Genomic DNA, 20169 nt, shown 5'->3' on the forward strand with positions numbered 1-20169 from the left:
GGTATAATAATTTGTATTTCAACAGTCCTCTTGATCATGCTGTTCACATTTTGACATCATGAGTCCAAGACGACACCTAACAATTGCAAGTAGCCAGGAAGGCGTACTTCAAAAAACTAAGCACAGACCATGATTTGTGTTTGTTATTCTATTAGGATTAAGCAGCATTTTATTGCAAAGAATTAGATGGTAATGGAGCTAATTTTAAAAAATAATTGTATAAGGCTTTTCAATGTATAAAAAATCTGGACTCATCACTAATTGCTTTGTAAAAATGACTTAACATTCCCTTACATATAAAAGAAGGGAACTATTATGTTTGAGCATTTTGAATTAAAAAATTATGGAAAATATTGTTAGATTAGTTGCTAATCCCCCCCAAACTAATCTTTTCAGTTTCACTTTTAATTATGGCAGGTCAATCTTTGACAAAGCGTCATACTTTATCCACAATGACATGAAAAGCATATAAAGTGACTACAAAATACCAGATTTTCCTGTGAAATGCAGTGCAGTACCAGTATAAAGATGTATAAAAATACACGAAAAATCTAAATCAAAACTGCATTTCACAAATGTGAGTTTCTGGATGTAATGAGTCACATTCCACCAGTGAAGATTACAAGTTGTGAATTTTACACAAAACTACAGTATAACAAAATTTTATTTAAAATAACAGCTGTAGATCAATTAAATTCCCAAATTTTACAAGACCATAAACAGCAGCATGTTGTAGATACAAACACAGGCACTCTGTATGTTTAACGCATTTCAAAATAGTTCTGTTGGCTTCTATTGCTGCTCGTCATAGGCCTTGTCTCCAAGTGGGAACAGCTCTGCAATAAAATGTGAAAAGATTTTAGTGAGTCGCAAATTTAGGATTTTTACCCAAACAAATGTTAGAAAGAAGAGGCGATCGGACCTGTGAAAGGTCTGCAGCACAGGCCCACTTCCTGAGGGTCCAATGTGTTTCATTCGCTCCTCCCATCCTTTAGTGGGACGGGTAAGCCTGACAGGGTCTCTGCCGATGTGGCCATCCCCCTGAAAGAAAAGAACATCAGCCTTCTGTTAAACTAACAAACCTTTTTATGTAATGTTTTAAAAATGCCCAGATTTTGATTAAAAGATTTCTGTTAATCATTCTGACAGAACTTACTCATTGAGACTTATTCACTTTTCAACCTTACCTTCTCTTTCAGCTTAGCAGCAATTCTCGTCTGTCTTTCCTCTTCCTCTTTTTCCCTCAGCTGTTTCTCCTGAAGCTTTGTCTCCACCCTGTGAAGATCCTGAAGACATGCAGAATCATACATGTTTTAAGCAAAGAGGACTTCACAGTTTATCTTCTCATAGAAGTTATTTCTTTCAGCATTTGAGATGTTGGTCAAATGCAACATTACTAAAAAGTAAACATCACAAAACAGACTATGAAACATTTAACAGCACCCACTAATACATTCTGGTTAAAAATCAGTAATCTAATGAAAGTTCTGTTCTAAAACAGAAAAAAAAAATGGCTTCTGATGACTCTTACACTTCTTACCCTTTCATTAAAGTGTTTGATGCCCTTTGCTGCCTCCCTTCTCCTCTCATCCATCTCTCGCTGTATTTCCTCTTGCCTCTTCCTCTCAAGTTCTTGCTCTTCTTCTCTCTTCTGTCGTAGCTGCTCCTCGATGCTCAGCTTGACGTCCAGCTGGCGTCGGCGCTCTTCCTGATGAACGAAAATCCTTCTGATTTAAATATCTGCTGAAGTGATCAACTTTGCACTTCTTTACATAAACATTTTTTCTGGGTGTGCACTTATTTTCATGCTATATAAACTACACAATATTCATAAACACACAGAGAAGCACCATCTCTGATGGTAAATAGAAACAACTACAAGTGACTTGTAACATATGAACAGTAGTACCTTTGCTTGCCTCCTCTTTTGTATCTCTTCAGCCAGTCTCTGCTCTTCTTCCTGCTGCTCTTTTCTTCTCCTCTCTTCCCTCCACTCCCTCAGTCTCTGAGCTGCCTCTCTCCTCTCCTCCTCAGTCCTAAAAAAGAAGAAAGCAAGACACACTAAAATAGATGTGAATCCAAACTGACAACAAATTCAGCTTTCTTTAAGTCATCCAGGGGGAAATGATTTGGCTGCTCACATGACTTGGGTGTGGATTTCCCTGATTTAGCCAAGGAATCAACGTCTGCTCCACCTAATCTTTATGCTTTTGTTTTCTATTTTTCAGTCTACTTCTGCACCTTTGTTGCTGGGCCTTGCTCTTGGCCTCCTTTTCCCTTCTTTCCACCACCTCCTCCTGTTTGTGTATTCTGACCTGGCGTTCCCGATTCTTACTGGCTTTCCAACGCTGAATAGCCTGCAGTAGGAAACCATAAAGTAAGTAATACAAGTAAATTGTAAAGCTTTAACTGTTAACGGTTTGATCATGACAGTAATACTAAACATGTCTGTCACAGTTCTCTACCTCTTTCTTTCTGCCTTGTAAAAAGATCAGCTCCTGATGCCAGTTTTCATGTTGTTCAATCTCCTCCAACGTTTTACCAGGCAAGTACAGTTTGGCCTCTTTTCTGTAGACTGGCTGCCCACTGTGCTTTGTCCAGATCTGTAAATCAAACACATGCACATCAGACAGAAAACTTACAACAATCAACCTTTGGCTTGGCATTTATAGAAGTTGCCTGAGACAAAATAAAGAAAACTCTTTAGGGAGTTTAGGGAGTGCCACTCAGTTACTGTGTGAAATTAGGTGGAAGTAGAAGGTGTCAGATAATTTCATTACCAACTGAAGCTACTGGGACAGAATAACAGCAATGTCCTACTTTAAGGAAGGCTTGGTGGTCATATTGGTCCCAGCCACCATAAGGGCCTCCTGTCTTCTGCAGGAAAGCCTCCAGTGCTTTAAGTTCTGCAGGCATGTCTCTATCTGGGGGTCTGGTCTTATGGAAAAGATTATGCTGTAAATGGAAAGCCATTAAAAATTATAAACACTTTATGATTTTACAAATGCTCTTGTTTTTCAGTGTCTGCACATTATAGCAATTATATCTTATGGTATTTATTATTCACTCTGATTCTAAGATTCTACACTTCACTGCATAAAAATGAACTAACAAGAAAATACAGAAAAAACAAACCTTAGGAGCTGTGGACTCTTTGGTTTCTGTGACAAGGGTCCAGTTTTCAATCTTTTTTTCATAAGCAGTGATCTCCTGTCTGCATGTTCTTTCCTCCTTCAAAAGCTCTTCAAAGCTGAGAGGAAAAGAGAAACATAAAGGACAACTGTTCATGAAGGGTTTTCTAATATTGTATATATGTATAATATCTCCTGTGGTTTGTTTGCAGTCACGTGTAATTATCCTGCTTTGTCACTTTTTTTGATTTTTTTCACCTTCTTGTTCATTTGATTCAAGATAATTTTGATATTTCTTGTTTAGTAGGGGAGGGCATCATTACAAACCACTTGGACGGGACAAACTCTTGGATATATTCTCAAAAATTCTGTATTACAAACATACTATATCTGTAGTGTAGTTTTGTCCTTTTTTATTTAATGTCTCCTGTTACCATGAGCGCTGTTTCTCTTTTAAGGTTGTGATTGAGATCTCCACCTCTGACATTATTTCCTTCAGTCTGTCAATCACTGAAAACCCACACAGAAACGCAAAAGACATTGTTATTATTATCACTATTATTCTATTCTACTGAGCTATGAACTGAATTACAATGGCATCTGGTGTGTGAACAGAGTAGCCAAATACGACCACACTAAGTCAAGGTCAAAATAAGTTATGGTTAATAATGTGACAAAATACTTTATGGAATATAATGGGATTAACTAACTATAAAAAATGCTGCAAAAACTTTTGCTGCTTTATTAACTAAACACAGGCACTTTAATAATACTTACACTCAGGAGTTGGCTTCACATCTGTGAGTTGTCTCTGAAATTTTCTCACGCCACTATGAATCTTCACTAGCTGCTTTTGAAGATTGGTCTCTAAAGGAAGAGGTATGACTCAGATGTGATAGTGATTCTAAATATTATGAAAAGATAAGATAAATTAAAAAGTAACAATAATTTATTTTGTGTAGCTGTATGTACTATTATGTGCAGATTAAATATGCAATTTTAAATGTGAGCTTTGCGACTGCTGATCTGTCTAGGGGAAATATCAGGCCACTGTTATAGAGGATACAAACTTACTGTCACCATTTCTTTCTTCCCCCAGTCCTTTCTCATAGTCTTCCAGTTCTCCAGACACATCTCTCCAGCCATTCTTTTTGCAAAGAGCAAATAGTGTCCTCTCTTTCTCCAACTTTTCAATTCTGTGAAAACACAGGAAAAAAGGTAAATGGACATATCACTTTAATACAAACACAGAGACACTGACATAAACACAGAGACACTAACATAAACACACATTGGGGATAGATTTGTTAGATTGGACGGTTTAGCAATTGGGTACCTTAACAACACCAATATAGAATGTGCTGTACTGGTTTTCATTGTGTCATTGACAGTTGTGACTCAGCACCAAATCTGTTATGTCTATCTGACAGAATCATTTAATTCATCATATAAAATGTGTGTAAAATACTTGGGATTCACAATTACAAACAGGCAAATACAGGGCAATACAACGTATCTTATAATAGTGTTTGTTCCATTACATTAGACCACGCATTAAATACTCAGTAAGTTTTGTTTGCTGTGCTTTATTTTAAAGTCCTGGTTTTGGATTTCACTAAATATAGAGTGTTCGACACATTTTCTTAACTGAATATTTTGCATTACTGTAAAATTAAGTAACGCGGCCGGCCGTGGCTCCTCTGTGTGGAGTTTGCATCTTCTTTCCGTGCTTTCCTGCGTTTCCTCTGGGTACCCAGAGTCCGAAAAACATGCATGTTAAGTTAATTGGTGAATCTAAAATTGCCCGTACTTGTGAGTGTGAGTGCGAATGGTTGTTTGTCTGTGTATGTCTCTCTGTGGTAGACTGGCAACCTGTCCACGGTATACCCCACCTCTCGCCTGATGACAACTGCGACAGGCTCCAGCCCCTCGCGACCCATATGGGATAAGCAGTGACAGACAACAGATGGATGGATTGATGAAATAACCTTGAGTAGCTTCACTTACTGCCTCCTGTTTTTCTCAGCCTCCCTGAGAAACTGTGCAGCTTTCTGTCTGGCCAGTCTGTGATCCACAACATTGCTGCTGACTGGAGATGATCTGTAGGGCTGCTGGACACTGCTGCAATCTCCCTCTCCCTGCTCAAATTCATTTAGTGAAAACAAAATGCATACGTTCATCTTGTAAAACACCACAAATCAATAGCGAGTATAAATACAATCATTTTAGTCCCAGTTTGAACATCATCTCTTTTTTCGTGTTCTGAAAATAGAACAAGAATTTTTAGGTAATGTAGAACACAAGAGGCTCCCATTTTCGAACAAATACTTGTAAGTGTAACGTTAACATATCCATTAACAAAGTACTAAACACAAACGTACATATAAATACAACATGACTATAATGGAGAACTGCAATATACCACAGACATGTGTATGTAAGTTAGCGAGCAACTTTTCCCGATCGATAAGCTGCGGTAAGCTAGCGCAGAGGAACTCGCCATTCGTCCAACATCAAACATCTCTCCGCCTTTACCTACTTCGAAATGTAGACATTTCACACTATTAAAACACTGTCGACAGACTAGGATATGTTACAGATATAAAAATACACCAACCAGCTCTGAGCTAGATACCGAGCAATGTTTATCAGTACATCGTATGGTTGCTGAGGAAGCCATGTTTCAGCGCGTCTGTAAACAAACTAATCTTTATTTAAAAAAGTGGCCGTTGTTTTCAGGTCTTCATGTAGTTAGTGACTTGTGCCAGCAGAGGACGCTGCTTACTATTAAGCGGTTAATGGTAGAAGGCATGAGAGCAACTCAGCAATACAGCCTCTTCTAGATATGAGTAAAGTTACTCCAAAATAGAATAGGGTATAGTGGCAGTAAAAAAAGTAAAAGATTTGACTTTAAAACCAGCAACAGGATTGGGTCCCGGCCAACCAATATTTAGGACAATAATCGTCTGATGTATTCATAAAAGAAATAATTGTTGATTAGGCCCCACATTAGCCTACTTCAAAATCAAATTTTCTGTGTTCCAAATCACCTTTACAAAAAAAATGGGCCCCTAGTCACATACATGGGAAGGGCCCCTTCCTTTTTCTGTTTGATTATTTGTCTTTTGGTCATCTCTTTTTGGTCATCTGTTTAGCTGTTTGGACTTCTTCTGGATAGTTTCAAACAACTGATATTGGAGTCATTTCACACCTTTTTGGGGCTTCTGAGCTCTTCAGAGGCTCTGCCCCTGGGTCCCCTGACCTTTTGGGCCTTTGGGCCGTGCCCGGAGGCCTACTCCTTAATGCATTCATAACTTGTATGGTTATAACATAGTACATCTGTAGCTGTAAATGTATAAGAAATGTATAAACAGATTATGACAAGAAATTTTGCAGCCCATTACCCATTTGAGGGGGCTCCCTATTAACTGACAGCTTGAAAGAGAAGTTTCATGCTGGAAGTGTCATGCAAGTGGCTTCCTATAAAGGATTCCATAAAGGAAGATTGCAGCACCATTTTTGATAAATAAGTTGGATAACTGGATGATTAGCATACTAGTAATCCTAAGTCTTTGTTATCTGAATATAACATTTAGCCCAGTTTTGAGTTACGGAAACGGCCACAACTAATTGGTCAGAGCTACACTCTTGCAGATGACTGCCTGTGTTGTCTACTGAGGCCTTAGTTATTTCTGTAACAGCCTTTTGATGATGGCCAAAAGCTATAATTATTATGAGAGAACTGGCCAAGTGACAGTCAGAGAGAAAAAGGGAGAGAGAAAGAAACAGTGAGAGGTGGTATAAATAGAAACCTGAGGCCATTATTGAGTGCAGATATTGGGGATGGTCTCTCTCGTGGGTGTAGAGGCAAAGTTGTCATCGTAACATAAATAGTAACCGCTCTGCTTAATGAAGAGTGTTACAATTTCTCTCTTCTTCCTCAGCCAAGGGACTCATTTAATTTGATAAATGAGATAATGAGATGAACCATAAACTTGTTGGTATAACAGATCATGCTTGTACAAAATGGGGAACTTCCAAAGCAAACTGCATTTGTTTGGGTGCAAACATTTAAATTTCAGTGAGCTGCGATTTTGTTGGTAAAAAAGGGACACAGAATGTGACACACTGTCAGAAAGAAACAGATGAAAACTTAGTTTCTAACAAACTTGTTGTTGCATCTTTTGACAACGTTAACTTAAGCCACTTTGGCTAATGTTAAAGTTGCTGTACAACTCAAATGCTCCAATAAAAGTAGCAATAATTTATAAGAGTCATACACTCAAACGTTTGGATCTTGGGTCTCCATTTTGTTTCACTTGCAGTGAAGCTCCTCTCCCAGTTGTTATTATAAATATTACTAATGCTATATCTGTCCTGATAAAATCTAATTAAAAATCTACCTAATCTACCTAAAGATCTACCACAACTTTGTTCAAACAATCATCGCATGTCAGAGAAGGGAGGATCTGGGCGGTAACCCCCACTAGTCACACTGGTGAGCATCCAAGGCTCAGACATAGAGTGAATGGAGACTTTTCAATACCTGGGTGTGCACCTCAGCAATAAACTGAACTGGTCCAAAAACACTGATGCCCTGTACAAAAAGGGCCTGAGTCATGTCCACCTGCTGAGGTGACTGAGGTCCTTTTGCTTGAGCAGGGCTCTTTTCAAACTTTCTATCACACTGTGGTGCCCTCTGCAGTTTTCTACACAGTTGTGTGCTGGGCGGGAGACAGGCAGAGACTCAATAAGGTGGTTAAGAGAGCTGACTCTGTCCTGGACTTCCCACTTGATTCATCATGAAGGTGGGGAAAAGAAGGATGTTAGCCAAACTGACATCCATCATAGATAACACCTCCCACCCCTTGCACCACACTGTGAAGGCTCTGAGCAGATGCGCATAGCTCTGGGGAATAGGAGCTTTATCGCCAGAGGATTAACAACTTTGGAAAAACTAAAAGGTTTGATGAATCAAGGAAACAGTTTCTTGCACTCTATGTTGAGCGGTGGGTACAGAGGTTTGAACCAACAGGAAAAGAGAGTACAGGAACAGTTAAGTTAAGAATCGTTACCCTCTGCCCCTAATAATAATACCAAATACCTAATACCAAACTAGACCTCTGGAAGGCCTTCCACCTGGTCTGCATTAAAGAAGGGGACAAATGGAAGACAGCTTTTAATACTCCTTCTGGTCACTTCAAATACATCAGGGTCGAAGACTTCCATCTTTCCTTCCCCACAAAGAAGCTGGTCCCAGCCCTTCAAAGTTAGACACAGGGGATCTCTGAGGCTGAATGCAGACAGGTGTCGGAACACAGGTTTCCCAACTCCAGAATCCTCCCAATCTTCCAGCCAAGAGGTTCCAGCCAAGAAATTCCCAATACCACTGGTTAGTGAGGGGACTGGATGATGAGGATTAATTCTACATGGTTGTCAATAGTCTGAGAGATGGGGCAGTCTTGTGGGAAACCTTATGTAGATATTATTCATTGAGAGATTGCACCTGAAAAGACTGAGGTAATTATTTCCACATAGATTTTTGGGGGGTAAACTGGCAGTCCATGAAATTAGCAGCAGAACCAGGGTCAATAAACACAGAGACAGGAGTGTGCGATGACTGACCTGAGCTGGAGTGAGTGGAAGGGAGGCTGGTGGTGATATCAGAGATCGGCTCAGCCGTGTCCTCCCAACACGTGCTGAACCCCCTCCTTTGACTGAGCAGGTGCTGGACCGGTGGTCTGGACCACCGGAGTACAGTAAATAGTCGCTTATAAATGGTAAATACACAGACAGAAATTCCCTCTGAAGCGTCTTACTCTCTCTCCTCAGCAGACAAACGAGGGCACCCCAGCTGCATGGGTTCCTGACTGTCCGTGCTGGCACTGAGAAAAGGTTTGGACTGGGTCAGATGCCAACGTTAGTGGGAGGACGTCTGGAGAGAGGAACAAGAGTGGCTAAAGCAAAAAGACTCAATCTGCCTCGTTCTTGAAACTGGTCATCTACGCGGGTCATAAGGTCCATGAATAAGGTGAGGGTCTTGGGTCTGTCATGCATTGATTGAGAACAACACCCGCTTTGCATGCCCATTCAGTGGTTGCCCAGCGCTTTGCCCAACCGGTGAGGAGTGACAGCACATAACCGACTTCGGCCCTTTCCAATGGTAAAGTGGATGGTCCAAGGTCCAAAACAGGTTCAATGCAAAAAGTCAGGTAAGAACACGATAATTAGAACACTGAAGAGTCAACACAATGTGATGAGACAATCTGGCAAGGAGACAGAATCTGGGCAGCTTAAATAGAGAGGGGGAGACACAGGTGAAACAATTACACTGGTGATGGTGTAATTGTACTGCAGAGGGGTGAGAACAGGAAGAGGGGATTTCACAATAAAAGTCCAGAGTTGGAAATGAAGATGGGGAACATGACAGTGAGACACAAATGAGAGCATCTTTTTTGTGTGTTTGTTATGTGTATGGTTATTATGGCAAAAAACCTTTGTGTAACATTTTGTGCTCTTTTGTGGAATATTCGTTTAGGTGAGGGGCACTACCTTTGATTTAATCTGTGTTGCAAGATCTGGTGCTTGTCTTTTCGCTGCTGGATCACTGGAATCCCCATCGTGGGATCAATAAATTCTTATCTTATCACATTGGACTGCATTAAATTGCACAGGTGGTCATAATGTTATGGCTAAACTGTGTACAATTTTCTTTTTTTAATAATTGCAATACCAGAGATACTGGTTGGCCTACTATTTATTTTACATTTATTTTTTCTCTATTTGCTTATTTTTTTAGCTTTGTTATGCCCCCAAAATTCAATAAAGATATCACTAAAAATGTTTGTTTGTTTCATACAACAGTTTGGGTGTTTCCCTCACAGCAAAGTAACCGTGACCGTCATGAGTATAGCCAATAGAGGCAGATGGGAAAGTAAGAGAGAAAAAAATGCCTTTGATCCTCTCTTATTAGCTAATAGGTTTTGTGGAAATGTTATGAGACATGATCACTGTAAACTGAGAGGTCAGTTTTACATTCATGGATGGTGGAACTCTGGCTTTTCTCCTGCCAGTGCTTTGGATTAGACATGAAAAGTTCACATGCCTGATTCAGTACGGTTTAGGTGTGTGGATAAACACTCATAAACAACATGCACAAACAAGAATGCATATTTGCATGGACACACACACACACACACACACACACACACACACACACACACACACACACAAACATATAATTTGTTCTGACACCTGACTAGTGCTGTAATTGTATATAGTGCATAAAAGCAACACGAACTGGTTACATCCTGCACAGGGTGAGCATGTTGGATCCAGACTCAGACTGGCAACTGCACATGCATGTGTGGTGTGTGTGGGTGTTCGTGTGTGTGTGTACATATCAGTAAATTACTTGAGCTTTTTGTGGTACAGACCTTGGGAAGGCGGAGGGAAAGTGATCCGTTTAATTGCATTCCCTGCTGTGCCGAAGACTCATGCCTGCTCTCTCTGTGACGTCAACACATCAACATTTCTCCGAATGGACCTTCTGGTCTAACTGAACTGACAGCCTCCTGTCAAACTTCTGAGTAATTTAATTTGTGTGCTTATGCAAGTACTTCACATATCAACTGGTGAGTTTTCCATTTTCTTAAAGAACACTTTTAAAAGGTAAAAAAGGTTGGTAATGGTCGGTCTTAATTGCAAATACAGACTGCCATAAATTGCTGGCACGGAGACTTTGATAGTATACGCAGTTTGAATCCTGATTACTGCAGTGATCCTCTGACATTTCTCATTTAACACCACACGCAGGTCAGACTTTCCATTTGTGCAGCCATTTATTTCATACAAGACAGCCAGAAACATGTTGCTGTGGTAATGCATATTTATTCTGCATTTGCTGTAATTCACAGGAATGTATGGATGTACTGTTTTTAATTTAAAATATTGATTTTATAGCACTTGCATGTTGCATAAGCTGCAGCAATAGAAACCCACATCAAAGCATTTCTATAGAAAAAACTTGAATTGTTTGAACATGTTCATAACATGTAAAAATATGTGTGATTATATTTAATTCATCTATTATTTCTTACTCGCTGTAACATATGTCTCATATCATACCCCCAAAGAGGGAGCTGTATCGGTGTTTGCGTGAGGTTAAACCTAAACTAGAAGCCTGAGTAGATTAATACTGAGTGAGCTAAACTGAGAGGCAGTCACACCTCCAGTCATGTGCCCTTTATTTGAATGCTTTGCTCAGACAGACTATATTTATCTTAGAAAACCCTATAACCACCAATTAAACAGCTCTCATTTCAATCCTGATTCACCTACAGTATATTATCAAGTGCTGAAGTGACTCTCTTATCAGCAGGGTCTCTCATATATCCACTGTGACATACAGTAAGTCCTTACCTCACCCACACACTCTGCACAGTGATGCACACTGCTGTCCTCTTATGGCCTGCTGAAGGAGTTTTATGCTCTTATGCCACTACTTTAAATGGAAGGAACCAATGCAGAAAATGATGCATAGTAGCTGTTTTACAGCTTTTGATCATGTCACATTGTCTCTTTCTGTCTTTTTGAATTTGCCCATTTGTCATTGAATTGCAAGTGATTCAATTACAGTGTTGAAGCATACTAATAACATATAAGGCAGCATGAAAACTGCAAATCTAAATTTGAATTATATTTGAATTTTCATATCAATGTGAACTGCTACTGACAAAGGCCATGTGGTGTGAGCCAAAGCACCAGAGCACCTATATGGAGCTTGTGGTTCATGTAAAAATAAAGATGTTTGTTTTCTATTTTAAAAATCTAAATTATTTAAATCAATGACTATATCTCATCTTCGGCAACTCTTAAGTAGCAGGCGTATCCATGAAAAGAGCATATGCAGAGATATGTCACACAGTACCTCAATTATTTTCAAATGATAATGTCATGTAACTCTTAAAATAGCCAATATCTAATTCAATATGACAAAGACGAAAATAAAGTCTTTGGAAGTGGGTCACCCCTCCCTACAGAAACATGTATCTGCTCCAGCTCTGAATAAAGGGATACTTTCCTCGTAGAGCATGATCTACTGTCATGGGATATGCACAATCTGGTTGAACAGAAGCCACGTGAACGGCGGCCGACAGTGTCACACAGTACATCAGGGTAAGAGTGAATGAGCTATGTTCCCCTTTCTCTTTAAAGTGGTCCCTTAACAAATTCAATGTTAGGTGAGAAAGGCCCAAACTGTTCATTATGTGCACCAACAATGTATTATTATGCATGTATTACCTGTGTGAATGTCTTTATTCAATAGATCACTAGCCTTCAGCTTGTCCCTTCAGGAGTTGCCACAGCAGAACTTGCTCCGGACGTTGATTTGGCATGTGGTTTTTTTACACTCGATGCCCTTCCTGCCACAACCCTCCCCATTTAATCCGGGCCCAGGACCGGCTGACCCCCCACTGAGCCACCAGGCCCCTTTTTGAATTTCTTTATTCAATACATGTAAAACTCATCGTTCCTCACATAATCCTTATCGCACTTTATCTGAGAAAATATCACTTTTACTATTTCTTTCTTTACGTTACATGAACAAACACAGGAGTTTAACTGTGCTCAAATTATCCTGAACACATTAAGATGGTAAACCACCATTATGTAAAAGTGCTTAATACCCTAAAACAACCTGTCATCCTGCTGCACAGTACATGATGTTCATTAGTTCTGCCTGGCACAGTGAATCATATCCCGGTACACTTCCATGGCATCTGTTCAACCGTGAACAGCAGCTGTGGCCTGGCTCCTGGGTGCAGGTTTTCTGCAGGTTGCTTAAGCAATAGTCTGGAGGTAAATAAATTCACATTCACTTGGAGCCGGGGGGTTGTCAGAGGGCCTGCTCCCTCTGTCACCGCTCACTGTTAACTTTGTGCCCTTCTCTGTGTGTGCACGTGTGCAAGACATAATGAGCTGACTTGCTACTCTAAAGTCTGCAGCTGTCGGTGTCACCCCTGGTGTTTTATTGGTAGGGGTAACACTGCAGTGCCTTTTTCACTTTAAGTTCACCTAATAAAGGCAATTTTACACAGCAGGAAAGAAGGAGATTACTATGAGTTTTACCTCTATGATTCAAATTTAACCCTCCCCCTCCCCCTTTGAACCTTTGTCTTTTTCTGAGGCATTTCTGAGGTGCCTACACAAAGACAATACGGGTTAAAATCATTGTGAAGTGCACTCACTGACGTGTGAGCAGATCAGCTCATGTTTTTCTCCTCCCTCCCTTCACCACACTCATTTTTTACCCACATAACAGGGGAGCAAGAGAAAACAAACAAACAAGACAATACCAATAAATGTAGTCATTTAGTGCACTGACTTTGATTAATGTAAATACATATAAAAAAGCATATGAGACACTCCATCTGCGGGATAGCATTTCAAACACCAAAGTTTGGATGTAAAAGATATCTTGAAGCTTATTATTTCTGATCACACTTGAGTCTGTGGCTTTATTAGACTGGTTGCTTCACATGCTGCTCCTGTAACTGGGAACATTTTTTTAGAATTACACCCAAATCATTACAAAGTTGATTTCTGCAAGTAAAACATGTAGATTGCACTTCTCCAAAATTAATGTGTGAGAAAATTAAGTCCCCATGTTAAAAACAAATACTTTGCTGTTGGCATTACCCTCCTTTAACAATATCAGACCCATGAAAGAAAAGGGCATAAGTTACAGTCAGCAAATGTATCTTTGCACATCTTTGTCAAAATATTACCCACAATGCAACTCAATCACTGACAGTTTGGTTTTAAATGACTCTGGATTTGTAGAAAGCTTTTATACAACTACCCCACCCCTTTTTTTTTGCATAGAAAAATGGAATATGGCTGATGTGTAAAATTGTTCATTTAAATGTCTCATTTAAAGCACACTCTGTACCCATTTGTCATCACATGCATGCATCTAAACGTGGGAACCGGGAACATAAGAGACCAAAGCTGAAAAAAACAGAGAGGGAGAAAGAAGTAAATATATAAAGGTTTAAAGTGGCGTATCAGCTGTATCAGTCTGACCATGAGTAATGGACACCAACAGGTTGGAGCAGCTAGTTTATCCATTGGACACTGGATCTGTCCCTGTCTGTCTCTGGCAGCTCAGGACCAGAACAAACACTATCATCATTCGTTGCGTAAATACCAACTGCTGATAAGTGTCAGGAGAGAGAGAAAGAGAATGTTTGTGTGTGTGTATACATGTGTTTCAATGCTTGCGTGCACAAATCTTAGTTCAAAACCAAAGATGTGAGGACATAATGGTCAGTCCTCACAGCTTCATAGGGCTACTTGAGAGTTAAGGGTTGACTTTAGGGTAAGGCTTGCATGACATGACAGACACAGTAGTAGAATAGAATAGAAATTTCCTGCAGAAATTCAAACATTTGGTTAAGCTTTTGCTTATTGTTAGTTCTGATCATGACTACTCTTATCCACAGCCCACATGTGTTTGATTCAACACTGTGAAGGTGCTGTGAAATGCTGGGTAAAAGGTACATAGTGATTAGATACAAAAAGGAGGTATCTTGTGCAAATGATGGATTCTTAAAAGAGTGTAGGCAGGCCTGATGAGTCAGTGTTGTTTTGTGGCAGATGGTTTGGCATTGGCAACAAATGTGGGCACAGAAACACTGATGAACCAAAGAGAAATCTCTTTGCACATGGTGCGTTTTAAACAAGCAAAACTGTTTTAATCTTAGTCAAGTGTGAAATTCATTCCACTGCATTTCACTGGAAAGATATTGAAAAGTTAATATTTAATGTGAGAAAAAGATAAACAAATCCAGAACATAACAGGAAAATATTTTCAAACTCAGCGTCCTTTCTATTGGCCAGAGATAAACGTGAACTTTTACTGCAACAATACGTGACCAACACTTTTTTATAAGTCATCATAAGTCAACTAGTGCAGACTTTGATATTTACCCTTTGGTCTTTGCTGAATCATGCTACCTTCCTCTTAACCTGCAGTTATAGACAGTAAATGGTAACAAAACTGCTTCTTGCATAGTATGTGTACCTGTACTTTATTACTGTACTGCATCTAGCTGCAAATTTATATTTCACAAACACATATTTTTATACATGGACAAACTCATCCAAAACGTTGCAAACCTGACTCATGGTAGCATCACATCAGGAGCCCTGTGTATAACTTCAGTCAACTAAAGCTCCCAAACGTCTCCAAAAAGCAGGCTGCAGCAAGCCTGATGAGGCAGAAACGTGTGGTGTTGTCCTTCACTAATTGTCACTGAAACCCCACATTCAGATGTACAGGGCTTAGCATATGTTCAGTTTTTGGATTATATAAATCCCCAGCTTTCACAGCCATAATAAAGCAATGATGCAATCTTAAGTGTACTGATGTGGTATATTCACCAAAGGGAAAGTTTAAAATAGACCTGAAGGGGGTGTCCTGGTGGTTGAGATGTATATCATGTGGCAGCAACAAGTCTGGATCGGGTTCCAGGCACGTATATTTGTTGTCCCAAATGGTGTCTTGTGTATCTCTACTGTAACCACTGTCAGTAAATAATACCCAAAATGCCACTCATTAAAGTATTAGGTGTGTATGTGCTTAGAAGTGGTTTGTATCTGTGAGTAGCTGTATGCATTTTTCCAGGGGTGTATACTTTTCTTACATTATTTATGTGTGTTCAACTTCTGTATTTGTTGTTAGAATCACTGCCATGCCAGCTAATTCTCCCTCTATTTATATGATGTTGTTTTGATAGCTGACTCAAAATGGAAAGTCTCCATGCCAAAGTTTTAGTGCATGAAGGGCAGCAACACAACACAACACACACACGCAAACAATTTTAACAGTACCCCACGGTCAAATCACGGACTACTCTGTAAGACACAAAGAGATGGCAATAGGCAGACACAGGGGTGTCCAGTACAAACCAGTATCAGGTTCAGACTCCAGTGATCCACCACATTAAAATCCTGCATATCTATTACAGCTGCTGGGGCTCTTATGTAATCAGTAACGTTTTCCTGCTGCACTTTTTCAGTCATCACCTTCTTATTTTAAATTCAGCAGGTGCTACTTTGATCCAATGGGCTGTCGGAGCATCAAAGTAAACAAGAAAACACAGTATGGCATGGTCAATCAGTGCGGAGGACAAATCTCTCACCATTTAATCTCTGTTGAAAAAGGGCCATGTTGAGAGATTTACTGTCTGAGTACTGGAGGGCTGAATAAAGGCCAGGCCATGGTGGATTTACATCAAGCAACCTGTTGCACACATCCTATATAAAGTATGATATGTTGAAGTAACTAGTTGGGTGCTAAACAACTGCACTCACATGCCTGAGCATGTGGGTCTAGTTCACCTTTTCAATTCAAATTGAAAATGTAGCTTGTTAGGTGGAAGAAATAGTCCAAGGCATTCACAGTAAACACCACCAAAACAGTTGGTTTCAAGGCTATATAAGTTTTAGGTTTGTGTAGGAAGATTGTCTCAGGTAAGCTCTATTAATTCTTAAGTTGCCCTGAGTTTATGTACCTGATTAAAGCAAGAGTACCCTGTAGGAACCCTGTCTTATGAGGGTGGAGTGCGATGGCCTAAGCCAGATCTGGGTCCTGTCTTTCTTCGTGTGTGTGTGGCTGTGTTTTCCTTGTTTTCCTGGAAGCCAGTGGGTGGAGCTGAGATTTAGGCATGCTGTACACCTGTGTCAATTGGGTTAAGGTTCCTATAAGGGAGGCCTTGAAGATCGGCTCAGTCTCTTTCCCTGGGCCCACTTGCTGAGTTCTCTTTTGTTTTGTCTACATGTCTTGTACACGTTACATCCAACACTGATTTGCTTATATACTCAATTAAAATATGGTGAGTTACTTGAGAACCTTGTGTGGCCTCCCTTCTTTGTCGCACTGTTGAGCCAGGTTGTGACATAAGACAGATGTTTATATCTGACAGTTATTTTTTAAAACTCAGGAAGTCCAATATGAACAACATGCTGTCACACGGTAGAGCAACTAAAGAGGGCAACTACCAATTATTTACATTTTTAAATCAGAAATCCTGACATTAATTCCATGTTCTGGCTCACAGGTGTTTTGGTGGCCTCCTTGCCGAGTCCCCACAGCTGTTTTCTTTCATTTTTCGCAAATTACTTTACTTTGCAGAGATATGTTTTTACACCATTACAAAAGAGTCGTTTCCTGTTTACCAGTGTCAAGAAAAGTCAAATTAAATCAACCATGAATTTAAAAAAAGCTGAAAACTTAAGGTGGGCTTACAAGACCTTGTATAAATGTACAGTACAGATTTTCCTTCATGTAAAAACTTGCCATCATAAAATGGCCACATTTAGAGGTTGTTGCTTATTGTAAAAATCTCCTATTTGTTTAGTCATTATCCAATAAGACAATCAACAAATGATTATACAATAATATCAAAAATCTCAAGCCTTACTGCAGACAGCCTTTCCTGGTGCCATGGAGACGAAGAACACACACACACACACACACACACACACACACACACACACACACACACACACACACACACACACACACACACACACACACACACACACACACAGGGGTAAAGTTAGAGAGTGAGGAGGTGGCAGACAATGATAGAAACACACGAAGGTAGAGACTAGCAATAGAAAAAAGTAATAAAATATTTAGAAACAAAAATATCTTATTCATAGTTTTCTGTTTACTCTTGTGAATATGTGCTCTAGCATTATTCTACTTGTCTGCCATGTCAGTAAAACCTAAATGAACTGAACTGAAGTGGATTGAGTGGACATAGAGACAGTCAGGAGGTGTCTGGTAACTGAGGCGAGTTCACCTGCAGGTATTCAGAGATGGAGGAGCAGGCTCAATGTAGGACAGCTTTCCAACTGGGCATTATTCAGCCCTAAATATAGACGGGATAGAAGTAGGCTGAGCTGACAACACTGCCAAAAGGCCATGAAAATAAGTCATAATGTGAAGCTTTGTGTACACCATAGTGAAGACAGATATGTGGTCATACTGTCTAGGGCTTGTGTTTAGGTTGTGCACTCACCACTCAATTTTTTTTATATATTCATTGACAAATATATAAAATATATGCAAGATTTGGTATCCACAGACAGAGCATATGTTCCAATATCTTATAAACTACAATAAAACTCCACTAGCACTAATCCAAAACCACTTTGGGAGGAGTGGTGTTGCATTAGTAGTGCTATATTTAACCATGTATTTCAGCAAGTGTCGCAGAAAATGTGTGTGTTTATTGTGAGTCACCAACCTCTAAAATGTAATGTGTTATGGTAATAAAACCAAAAAAAATTTAAAGGATAAATTTCCTCTTTCTGAAGTTTATATGAAATCAATATTTAGATATTCACTCCAATCCTGGATAAATGACAAAGTACACACAGTAGTTTGATTACTGTGTAGGTATCATTTAAAGTTTTTGTTTTGCAAACTACTTCAACAGACAACTGTAGCAGGACAGTGATGAAATGGTGAAAACAAAGCTTGTAAGGATTGTACACATGGACATGTCAGTACTGTTTTAAAAAATGTAAACCTTTAAGTATGCTTTATGCTGTTAAAAGAGAAAATTGCATTATTTCCACTGAAACCTCTGAATCTCATGACACAACGATTACTTTCGTTTTGGAGCTGATCGGGAGTCTGTATCCTGCTCCAAATCCATTTGGAAAAGTAGGTTCTTGACAACTTAATGCCTGGGACTTTGTGGTCACTACACCACCTCCCTGCTGTGATGACAAGTGATTTCCTGCATAATCTGGCATTTATGCGCACATCCTTCCAACAAAAACACCTCTCTTATGTGGCACAGAACTCATTTGTTTCTTCCTCTCTCCGCATGCTCTTTAATCTCTCCCTCATTATGACAACATCTAGTTCAAAACAGAGCTGACAGCCTCTGTTAACCTCCAGCCCATCACACGAACGCTCACGTTTCACGAACGCTCACGTGTGACAAGATTCGACTTGTTCCAGGCCCAGACTCACCTACGCTGTGTGCTGTCAATGGGAGTTCTAAATATTGTTGCTGGGGGAGATGTAGGGCAACTGGACATAACACGACAGAGATAACGCGTTGGAAAGAAAGACATTGATGATTTTATCAACTGATACAGTTTCCGGTAACTTGTTACTGCTCGCACAAGGAAGAAAAACAAAAAACGTGTGTCCTCTGTCACCTAATAATAGGTGTGCTTTTTTCAGCAAGTAATGCTGGGTGTGGATATGATAAAGCTGAACTGCATAGTTGTTGACACCCTTCAGAGTTGCCGTGCCAGTAAACCACATATTTAGAAAGATCCTGTTCACACCTTTGTTCTTAGTTCTTCTATTTCCAACTGGTTCTGTCAGGTCCACTAAACTCACTAAAATTCAAAATGGGTTGTAGTTTCTTGTTTAGACTTGTTCTGCTATGACACAGATGGTTAAAAACTATCTACTAAAACCTGCCCTGTCAGGTGCCCACTATACACAGAAACACACACAAACCTACAGTAATCGTGACTCATTAAGAAATTCCCACTGTCTGATTTGCTACAGATCCCTTCAGTGACTAATCACAAAACATGCAGCATAGGTGTGACATTCAGACTGTAGCGGCTGATTGTGTGGTGGAAACTGGTGGTGAGATCAAGGCTGTGATAGAGGAAGAAAGAGGAAAAGAAAAAAAGAGTCATCCTTTGATTCAACTTTGATGATCAAGAAATATTTCGGTTGTGACTTTTTCATGACATAACAATCTTGTAATCACACGCCATCCTTTCATATGTTTTAACTGAGCAAACTAAATTTTTGTAGCACACATATTTAACAGCAGAGCAACAGCAAATAAAAGTGTACATAAAAGTGTTGGACAGGGCACAGTGTAGTGGTGAGAGGCAGGGCTGGGTAGAGCACAGTGGATTGATTTCCAGTCTCATGCTACTATGAGCTTGATTCTCGAAAGTTCACACAGTTCAGACCGTC

The 20169-nt window shown here is 39.7% G+C and overlaps 1 protein-coding gene across 2 annotated transcripts; it reads right to left on the bottom strand.

Moving 5' to 3' along the window:
* Positions 1 to 646: 646 nt before the first annotated feature.
* LOC137136091 (coiled-coil domain-containing protein 112) lies at positions 647 to 5980 on the bottom strand. 2 transcript variants are annotated; one of them, XM_067521110.1, is made up of 14 exons: positions 5749 to 5980; positions 5139 to 5272; positions 4206 to 4327; positions 3909 to 3998; positions 3566 to 3641; positions 3136 to 3250; positions 2821 to 2955; positions 2466 to 2603; positions 2242 to 2357; positions 1910 to 2036; positions 1541 to 1708; positions 1188 to 1286; positions 923 to 1041; positions 647 to 836 (listed from the first exon to the last, which is right to left on the bottom strand). In XM_067521110.1, exons 1-14 carry the CDS (start codon positions 5809 to 5811, stop codon positions 806 to 808), a joined length of 1533 nt encoding a protein of 510 aa, XP_067377211.1. In that variant the 5' UTR covers positions 5812 to 5980; the 3' UTR covers positions 647 to 805. The 2 variants fall into 2 exon arrangements, with proteins under 2 accessions (XP_067377211.1, XP_067377212.1); XM_067521111.1 differs by having other exon boundaries at positions 5139 to 5269; positions 5749 to 5979.
* Between the last annotated feature and the right edge of the window lie 14189 nt (positions 5981 to 20169).

Source organism: Channa argus, chromosome 11 (assembly GCF_033026475.1).
Source record: "Channa argus isolate prfri chromosome 11, Channa argus male v1.0, whole genome shotgun sequence".
In the NCBI taxonomy this organism is placed as follows: Eukaryota; Metazoa; Chordata; class Actinopteri; order Anabantiformes; family Channidae; genus Channa; species Channa argus.

Excerpts from the sequence above, each read along its gene's own strand:
- LOC137136091 (XM_067521110.1), bottom strand. The coding sequence starts at position 5,811 with ATGGCTTCCTCAGCAACCATACGATGTACTGATAAACATTGCTCGGTA. Across the intron at positions 5,273-5,748 it reads CGGTATCTAGCTCAGAGCTG|CAGGGAGAGGGAGATTGCAG; the intron begins GTTGGTGTATTT and ends AATGAATTTGAG. Across the intron at positions 4,328-5,138 it reads GCTGAGAAAAACAGGAGGCA|AATTGAAAAGTTGGAGAAAG; the intron begins GTAAGTGAAGCT and ends GTGTTTTCACAG.